The 10,136-nt window shown below is 35.1% G+C and overlaps 1 protein-coding gene across 6 annotated transcripts in view; it reads left to right on the forward strand.

The window, feature by feature from the left end:
• LOC143247468 (sodium bicarbonate cotransporter 3-like) overlaps window positions 1–10,136 on the forward strand; it is a 28,221-nt gene continuing 18,085 nt past the window's right edge. For 5 of the 6 annotated variants that reach the window (XM_076495664.1, XM_076495663.1, XM_076495662.1 and 2 more), the window contains exons 1-3: window positions 6–3,156; window positions 8,264–8,347; window positions 8,467–8,560. In XM_076495664.1, the coding sequence (XP_076351779.1) occupies window positions 3,137–3,156; window positions 8,264–8,347; window positions 8,467–8,560 (198 nt within the window). In that variant the 5' untranslated portion in view covers window positions 6–3,136. Of the gene's footprint in view, window positions 3,157–8,263; window positions 8,348–8,466; window positions 8,561–10,136 lie in introns of all 6 variants that reach the window. The other variant, XM_076495661.1, reaches the window with a different exon arrangement.

Here is a 10,136-nt window from a genome sequence, read left to right on the forward strand (position 1 = left end):
GAAGTTGAAATAATTGCTGAAAATGAAAATGTGCTGAACTATGGTAAAATGCTTCAGTCTACAAAAGATGAAGAAACTAAAGATTCAGGGTTTTGGCTCAATTTCTCTGCTAATGATGCAATTTATTGGATTGCTTGTGGATCCACTGACTGTCAACATCACAATGGGTCGTTTGGCAAATCTTGCCGGACTTTCAATGGTGGCAAACCAATGACATACTGTTCACAAAAACTTTTCTTTGGGGTAAAAGCCAATGGTAAGCAATACAAGAGAGAGTGGTTATTGTATTCACCATCAACAGGTTTTACTGCTTTGCAAACCTTTTGCCCCTAAATTTTTCTCGCGTTTTATTAAAAGAGAAGGGTTCAGTGATTGGTGAAATACTATTGTAATTGATTATCATGAAAGAAGCAGTACTCACCGAGACTCCATGCTAACATACTTAACTCGCAGGCAAGGCTTAGGCTTGCGACAAGAGCTGGAAAAACAAATTAAAGAAGAGTGCAATTACTGGGAACATGTCTTGGAGCGTTTAATAGATGTTATTCATACGTTAGCTGAACGTGGCCTGGTTTCGAGGAACAGATTAAAAATTTAATTCACTGCAGAATGTGAATTTTTAGGGCTGCTTGAGCTCATAAGTCAGTTTGACCCATTTTTAGCAGGGCACATTACGAAATATGGAAATTCTGGAAAAAGAAATCCTTCTTACTTGTCCAAAACCACCTGTGAAGAACTCATTGAACCAATGGTTCAGAAGGTTCACGTGTTCATTGTTGATGAAATAAATTATTCTGGTTATTTTAGCTTGTCAGTTGATTCGACACCAGATCTATCATATATAGATCAGTTCAGTGTTGTACATCGATATTTAAAGATGGACAGCTTACTGAAAGCTTTTTAACCTTTCTGGAACTGAAAAGCATACCAGTGAGGAAATGGCAGAGCAGGTATCGCAGTACTTACGTGAAGTGTGCAAACTTAATTTTTCAAAATGTAGGGGTCAGTCTTATGACAATGCTGCTAACATGTCTGGGCGTAAAAAGAGGATGCAGCAAAAGATTTTAGAAGAAAATACCTTTGCCATATATGTGCCTTGTGCAGTTCATTCACTAAATCTCGTAGGCCGAAATGCTGTTGACTGCTGTTAAGTGGCAGTTAATTTTTTTCTCTACAATGTATTTGCTCCATACATTTCTTTCAGCCTCAACGAGCCAGTGGAAAATTCTTAAAGATTGTCTTGGAAATGAAAGTATATAAAAATCCCTCTCTGATACAAAATGGGAGGCACATACTATGGCAACGACAGCAAGTTTGAAGCCTTTCTTTAAAATTTTGAAACTTTAGTTGGAATGTTTAGTTGAAGACCAGTCAGAAAAGGGAGACACTAGAAGAGAAGCAGACAATATTGCAAATAAGATGGAAGAGCTAGAATTGGCCCGGCATGGCCAAGCGTGTTAAGGCGTGCGACTCGTAATCTGACGGTCGCGAGTTCGCATCCCCGTCACGCCAAACATGCTCATCCTTTCAGCCGTGGGGCCATTATAATGTGACGGTCAATCCCACTATTCGTTGGTAAAAGAGTAGCCCAAGAGTTGGCGGTGGGTGGTAATGACTAGCTGCCTTCCCTCTAATCTTACACTGCTAAATTAGGGACGGCTAGCACAGATAGCCCTCGAGTAGCTTTGTGCAAAATCAAAACAAACAAGAGCGAGAATTTGTCTTTATGTTGATCATATTGGGTGAGATTTTGCAAAAGTCTCATAAAGCAAGTCAAGTTCTGCAAAATTAGGATGTGCACTTGAAAACACATGCAGATTTGTACGGGTCATTAGCTGACCAACTACGCGCTTTAAGGGATGACTGAAAATTTTGAAATAATTGTGAAGGAAATACTACCAGATGTTGATTACAATGCAGATCAAACTTGTAAACGTGTCAGAAAGAAGGTACTCAATGACTGAGATGCACAAGAAGTAGATCTGAATGCCACGACGAACTAGAAACCCAGATGAAAAGAAGAGGAGAAGTATACAAAGAAATAGCAAATATATTTTCTTTCCTTAGTGATGTGCCGAATGATTTCACTTCATCTGCTGAAAGTGAAAGGTACTCTTATTGTTCCCAAAAGCTAATTGATGCTTACCATGAGGACTTGGGTACTAATCTCTCTGTCGAGCTTCAGGAGTTTGACTCATATGTTCGCCATAAGTTCAGTGCAACAAAAACTGTAAAAAAATAGATTCAGTCATGCTGAATTTCATAAAATAATTTTGAAGACAAAATTGAGTGTGTGTTTTCAAACGTAGACATTGCATTGCGTATATTTTTAACATTGATGGCCACAAATTGGACAGCTGAGCGTTCATTTTCTCAACTCAAGTATATTAAAATTCTCAACAGAACAGCTATGTGACAAGACAGGCGGGATGCCTTGTCTCTGCTAAGTATAGAAGCTGATTTGTTACGCCAAATTAGTTTCGAGGACTTGGTCAAAGACTTTGCAATTAAACAATCTAGAAGAATTTTTTTAAAAATTTAAATAAATTTTAAGGTGTAAGTAAATAATTTGCTTACAGAGTTTTAAGTTCAAAGTGAGAAACCGTTAACATCGAAGTTAAAATTTATTAAATAAAAGTTTTGAGTAAATTTTTCATTTTTTGTTAACATCAAAGTGTGAATTTATGAACATCAAAGTGAGATTATTAACTCAGAGTGAAAACGATATACAGTAAAAATAAGTCTTTTTAATTATCATTAATCAAAGAATTGATTTCCCCCATCATTTGTAAATAAAAGGCCAATCTGTTAAATAAAGAAAATAAAAAAGTTTTTATTTAATATAGTTGTGGGGTCTGACCTGGAAGAAAACTGAAGAAAGGATATAAATTTTCATACTTTAATTTCCTTTTCAGCACTTATTGAGTCTTAATGTCTTGTCAGTTAAGCAATAGAGGGGAAGAGGGGGCACCATTGTTGGGCTGTGCTTGGAGCATCAGTTGCCCTTAATCCGTTCCTGTGTGTAAATCAATTCAAGTATATTTTAATCACTTCACATATTCTTGCGGACATAACAGCGGACTCTGCAGAACATATGTATATTCAGTGAACAGTATGCTAATTTCTGTTAAATTGCATGGTATGCCATGACAGAGGGTAAGTTTCTCGCAGTTGAATTGGTTGGAGTTAACATGCTTAGCAGTGATAGATTTTATAGCCTGTATCAACAGTTATACCAAACCATCAGACTGAGATGATAAAATGAAGAGTGTATCTTCACTTTTCAGTATCACTGCCAATAAAAGTATATATTAATCATTTCACATATGTAGCACTTAATGCCTATTATTTTACTCTCCTATACTTATTGCACAGTTGATTGAAACAATAATCTCACCTTTCATGCTGGTCAGCAATGTATTACAAGTGTTTAACTGAAAAGTGCTTCTGTTTTCCCAGAGGCATTAGTGGCATAGATTGCAGAATACAAATTGTATGAGGATCAGAAGAGTCTTGTTTATTCACTGGATACCAATTTGGTTGTATCACAATGCCAGGATATGTGGATGGTTAGTTGATCTTCAGCTGGAATCAAACCTTGTGTGTGATGGGTGCTTGAATAGGATGGTGTGTCTGAGACGAAGTTACAACATACAACTTCCTCTCTTATTATAAGCTACCACTTTTCACTGAGCCATGACATACATTGTCTCATTTAAGATGAAATGATTCCTCACACCAAGATGCTGCTGTTTGATCTCACTGAGCAGCCATTACACAACCTTGATACAAATATCCTTACAATTCACATAAACCATTGAAGGATGAGCCTTACCATGCAAATGACATAATTTGTATAAGTGGTCAGCCTTTCCATGGTTTCCCTTTCCTGAGTCTTGAAATCTAAAACTAGACTGTCCAAACTGAGAACCAATAACAATGCATTTACTTGATATTTTACGACATTTTCAACAGTCCAGCATTTCAGGCAGCTACCTACCTGAAATGCTTTATGAAATTATCTAAATCTTTATTTGCCACACCCTTAATCGTGAGCAGAGTGATTTGATTTACCTCACTTATGAGGAAAAATTACGTGAGCCAGACCCTCTCTTTTGCAATTTCCTAGCTGGCATATGATTGAGATGTCCTTAACATTACAGATACAGCACTAACGAGTGGTCAGCTCATGTTCTTGTGTGGGAGGATAATGAAGTGCACTAAGTAACACATTCGTTGATTTTGTGCTAAGTTTTAAGCACAAGTTTGCTAAATTTCACTTTTTTTCTAATTATTGAGTGATTAGCTTCAGTTGGTAATAGCTTAGGCAATTAATGTAAATAATGATGCTTGATACAGCTGTACCGAGTGCATGGAGGAGATGAAAAGAGGCTGTTTATCTAGTTTCCATGTGTTACTGTGAAAGAAACTATGAACGCTGTTTTAGAGAGAAAAGTTAACACCCTATATCTTAAAGAATCTGGCCCATGATTTTTTCTGTAGTGTACCTTCTGGTTCAGAGAAGATCACCATTTTTTCATGGTTCATAACCATGCCCACAACACAGAATCTCAGGTGGATTGTGTCACTATACGGTGAGACCCTGCTCACTTATTGAATATCCTGATGCTAAATACCATGCGGAAGCCAAGGCCATTAATGCTATGATAATAATAAATAATATGTGGTGAAGTGTGGAATGCTCTTGTGCAGAGCCAAAGCCCCAGGTGGTAAATAGGGTCCAACATACCAACATAGGGTTCAAAAGAGTCTGATTAAATGTCTGTTAGAGGGCATCGTGCAGACTGGTATGTGGACTTCTCTCAATACTTTTCTCTTGCATTATTTACATGATTTGGAATTTTCTTTCACTGAGAGTTTTGCCTACCCTTTACAGCCATTTTGACTACATTTGCTAGATTATAAGGATGGGTGAATGATATTTTTTCTCTTCCTTTTGCCTCTTTATTTTCCAGGGTCTACTACCTATTTTTTTCACTGTAGCTCACTCTCTGGCAACTGTTGCTCAGACAGATTTATTTTTATCCATCAAATTCTGTACAAGTAACCAAGTTAACTGTACTTATTAATCCTTATTGCAGCAGGCTCTGTAGAAATGAGATGTTCCATTAGATCATCTAGGAGCTTTACAGATAGTATTAGCACTTTATGCTGGACTACCTCTCAAGGACTATCATGAGCAATGCTAAAAGGAATCCTCTCCATACCTGCTGATCATCATAATGAATAAATCGAGGTTGATTTGCTTTTAAAAATTTAGCAAAATTGGTTCACATATTGCACGGTTCCTCTGGACTTCCCAGTGCAAATTATCCCTGTATTCTACTAGTGGAGCTTGGAAGTCCCTACCACACCTGGTTTCCAGCCACAGGGATGGTGGGCAGAGTTTTTTCCTACAGAGTGTTTGAGTAAATTCCTGCAATGTTATAGAAGAGGGCAATGTAAGGAGGCCCTCCTACCTGGATCTTGAGTTGTTTTCTCCAATGTCAACAGGAGCAGCATCAACCTAAGCAGGAGTTATCTCATAACACTGGTTCAGATTTGATGCTCTGCTGTCTAGTTGGGTGTGTATTGCTCTTCATTTGATCAATATTGATTTTTTTATATTGTTCTTAAAAGGAAGTCCACTATTTCCTTATAATTGCAAATGTGGAGTGGTTCCATTCTGAATCTGTGGTTAAGCTCAGTGTTTATATCCTTTCCATAATTCTGAGGTAAGTTGTTGAGGAGTGAGGGTGAATGATCTCATTTCCAGACCAGATGAGTTCTGTTCCTTCAGATAAGTAAGGCAGGCACAATTTTATCATTTTGGAGTGTTTCCTTTCAGGCTTCTTCAGGTAGAGGAGAAAGTTTGTCCACTTTGGTGTTGTTTACTTTCTTGTCATGATTCCTGTGGTTTAGAATGCATCACTCTATAGCAGTTTATTTATGTAAAAGTGGGTTTTCTCGACATTACTGATTACTCTATAGCAGTTGTTCCCAACCTTTTTCATGTCCCGCACCCCTAAAAAATTTTAATATGTTGTCGCACCCCTCACAGTAATTATTTATTTAAGAATAAAGGTGAAGGTAGCCAAAACAAATGTTGTCTCGCATCCCTGGTTGGGAACCCCTGCTCTATAGCTACAGATGGAGATCCAGTCAAAAGTATATCTATATGTTACACTGTGGTCCAACTCCTTTAGCCTCCATCAAGGGATATAGGAAGTAAGACCCATTAATTTCAGTGGTGAGGAGTGTAACGTCTTCTAACTGTTTAGGGCTGGTCTATGGTGATGCTAAAAAGAATCCTCTCCATATCTGCTGATCATCATAATGAATAAATCGAGGTTGATTTGCTTTTAAAAATTCAGCAAAATCTGTTCAACTATTCCACTGTTCCAACAGTGAGTAGTGGAACATCTACTATCAGTTTAGGGCTGGTCTGTTGTGATGATTACTCATGTACTATTCCACCATCAATACATAAACTAACTTCAGGATGAAGGCGAGTACCTGTTCTAGATGTTGTCCTGTTCCTCCCATCAGGTACCACTTTTATCTTGGTACATCTTTGATCAATGCACATGGATACTGCCTTCATGGTTCCTCCATCTTTCAGTTTGGGGTTCTAGGTATTTGGTAGCAGAGATAACTATGTTTTGGAAATTAACATTTTTCTAAACTGATAATTTATTTTCAATAATATTCACCTCTGCTGACATTCTCCCCACTAAAAGCTGGTTTTAGAATCAGTCTTCAAGAAGTGATAACGTTATCTTAATGAGGTGCTTATATACAGGACCAAGATAAAGGGTGTATTGACATAGGTGAAGAATGTCACAAGACCAATATAACCAAGGGTAATTAAGTGAAACATAAAAGACTGGAAGCAAGCAAGAAAAAGAAATCAGACCAATGCTTAGATGGGCAAAGGAAAAACTGGCAATCAAGTAATAGCTATAAGTGTTAGCAAAGGTAAGCATTATTGGAAATGGATTTTCAATGTAGGAAAATGTTAACTTTTAGTTGAATGGTTTCTGTATTGGTACAAAATAACAACAGTAAATTTAGGTTAAGGTTGTGTTATTATATAATAAGTAAGTTATTACTGTGAACAGATTTCGTATTAAGGAGAAAATTTATAAAATTAGTTTTTGTACTGTAAGGTTAAGTTGACACAATTATATAACAATGAGTATATTTTGTGTTAAGGTACAGTTAAAATAACAAAAGTGATTTTGCACTGTTAGGTTTAATGCTGAATGGTTTTAAAAATAATCTAAGTTTTGACATAATTGTTTCTGGATCATGAAACAAACTGACAGGCCAGTTTTAGATTGGCTGATTATGATTTGCAGTGAAATTACCGATTTTCTAATTCATTGGATGATTTGTATGTGTATATATTTGTGCACTACCAATGAAAAAATAAGATGAGTTATTTCAGGGTGTGAGACTGTCTTTATTGTTATGTAATAGTTTAATTATCATTTGGATCATTTCTGAAGATTTGTGCAAGCTTTTATCATTGAACAAAATAAGCATTAATTTTATATTGTCAAGGTGAGTCTATTTTGTTATCAAATAAAAAGGATATGCTAATCATTGAATTAAAGTTAGGTCTTCATGTGTCTTAAGAGCATGTCGAGAACAGGTGGAATAAGTTAACCTCCAGCTGCTATCTCACACACATTTTATTATTGAATAGACTGAAACGACTTGTGAGTATAGTTTCATTTCAAGGACTAGGTGCGTATGAGCTTTAAACCCACAAATGTTGTTTTTTACTTGTCCAAAGCAGGAACCACTGGCTACACCAGATTATGTCACAGATTAGAATAAAAATAATCTGATTGTTGTGTTAAGCCTGAATGGTTCAAAATTACACAGATACAAAATACTATTTTTTAATATTAAACAACATATTTTTTCAAGATAACCAGTATAAAGAAGTCAATATTAGATATTGAATGCTGAATATAGCTTTCATATTAAATGTTTAAAAAATTATATTTCTTGTGCAATTGTATTTTTGAATGTCATCTTTTCTGCTAAACTACCAACTGAAATTTTATGATCCAGAGAACAAACAGCCAGTTGACCAGTACTCTAAAGATTTGGTTATTCATTTTTTTTTCAGAAACTGTTTAGACACCTTTCATAGTTTATCTGAAAAGGTTGAAGATAATTGTAGTAATTTATTCAGTTGCATTTTAATAAATGTTTTATGCTTTTAGTGACACAATATTTTCCTCCAAAGGGATCATGGTTTAGAGTACTTGCCTCTTCATCTGTGGATTGGGCTCTGGACATCAGCTACATTAATTGTATTAGTGACTTTTGATGCCAGTGCTTTGGTGTGTTACATCACTGCCAGTGCTTTGGTGTGTTACATCACTTGGTTTACTGAGGAGAACTGCCAGTGCTTTGGTGTGTTACATCACTTGGTTTACTGAGGAGAACTGCCAGTGCTTTGGTGTGTTACATCACTTGGTTTACTGAGGAGAACTTTGCCACACTTATATCTATTAGTTTTATTTACAAAGCTATTGAAAAAGTAAGTTTACAGTATTTAATAATATACCTAAGTTTAAGCATTAGATTCATTTATAAAGCTGATACTCTGTTATTGAAATTCCATCATGGAATCATACACTGTTTTTTTGAAATATGTACTGTGGAATATTCTCACAGATTCTAACAGGTAACTGAAATTCAGATATACATTTATTATTAATACCTGTTTTTATAATAATACTACATGAGATAAAGAGTTGAAACATAAACCATTATAAAAAGCACCATCTGTGTAGTTAAGAATAGTCTAGTGGGTACATGTCTGTTTGTGAGAATTATAGGCACAAAATATTAAGAGAAATTAAAATTGAAAAGGAATTATGTAGCTTATTCCATGTGAAAATCCCATAAGCTGTCTGTATCCTAATGTGAGGAGGTAATTGCTCATATAATTACAGAATAAGAACACAGAAGAATATGTTAATAAATAAGAAAAGCCATGTTACATAACTAATAAGGCAAATTTTAAACATGGGCTAAAGCTGAGATTATAGTATCATAAAATATTTTTAAAATAGAAGTACTACAAATGTTGGGGTCACAAGATTAAAATATATTAATACATGCTGTCTCTCAGCATATATTAAACCAGCTATTTGGAGTATGATCATTACACTACGATTATTTTTGGTCAATCAATGGGTTGCTATACCAACTCTCCACCAAATTACAATAAATGTATCACTGACAATATTTGATTATATTAACATTCTTGTCAGGAATCAGTAAAAGGACACTATCTACTATACCTTGTAATACTTGTTTGTACAGTAGTTTATGCCCTTGTTTTATTTTTATGTTCTGTGTGTTCTGACACTTTTTATTTTGAATTCTTTATTCCTGTTGAACATAAAAATTTCACTGCATGTAAAAATAATATAGTGAGAGTTCTGACACAATTATTCAGCTCCATGTCTCTCTGCAGTTGAATGCAAACTCTATAATGGTAGAATGGAAGGGGATGGTTGTGTGGTACCTCAGTATGTTTTTGAGGTTTTCATATTTTCCCTCATCCTGTTCACAGGAACTTTCACTTTATCAGTTATGTTGACAAATTTTGAATTTACATCTTTCTTTCCATCCAAGTTGAGAGAATTTTGTACAGTTGTTAGTTTTCTGTTCCACAAGGTGATGAAAATACTGCTTTCAAATTTTATGTTTATCTTTCCTACATAAAATGGTTTTGTTAGGTTTTATATGTGTATTAGAGGAAAATGATGCTGATAAGTGATGTGGTTGTCTTTTTGTTTTCATTTTTTTATCATCTGATTCAGTAAAGAGGTATTATACACTCCTGTTTTTATCTTGTTTGGTCACAAGTTATTGTTTATAGTCTAACTGTATTGTTATTCCACTGCTTTAATGAAATGTTTTTATTATTGTGCTGTTATAATTAAATACTGATTTTCTTTTTGTGTGTGCTGTTGTATTAGATTTTTCTAATTTTTCTTTGTAAAGATACTATTATTATGTCAACATAATGATAGTAACATATGGCACTACTTTATGAAGTAACATTCACATCAGATTTTAACATAGAACAAAGTTATTAATGC

Source organism: Tachypleus tridentatus, chromosome 3, assembly GCF_004210375.1.
Source record: "Tachypleus tridentatus isolate NWPU-2018 chromosome 3, ASM421037v1, whole genome shotgun sequence".
NCBI lineage: Eukaryota > Metazoa > Arthropoda > Merostomata > Xiphosura > Limulidae > Tachypleus > Tachypleus tridentatus.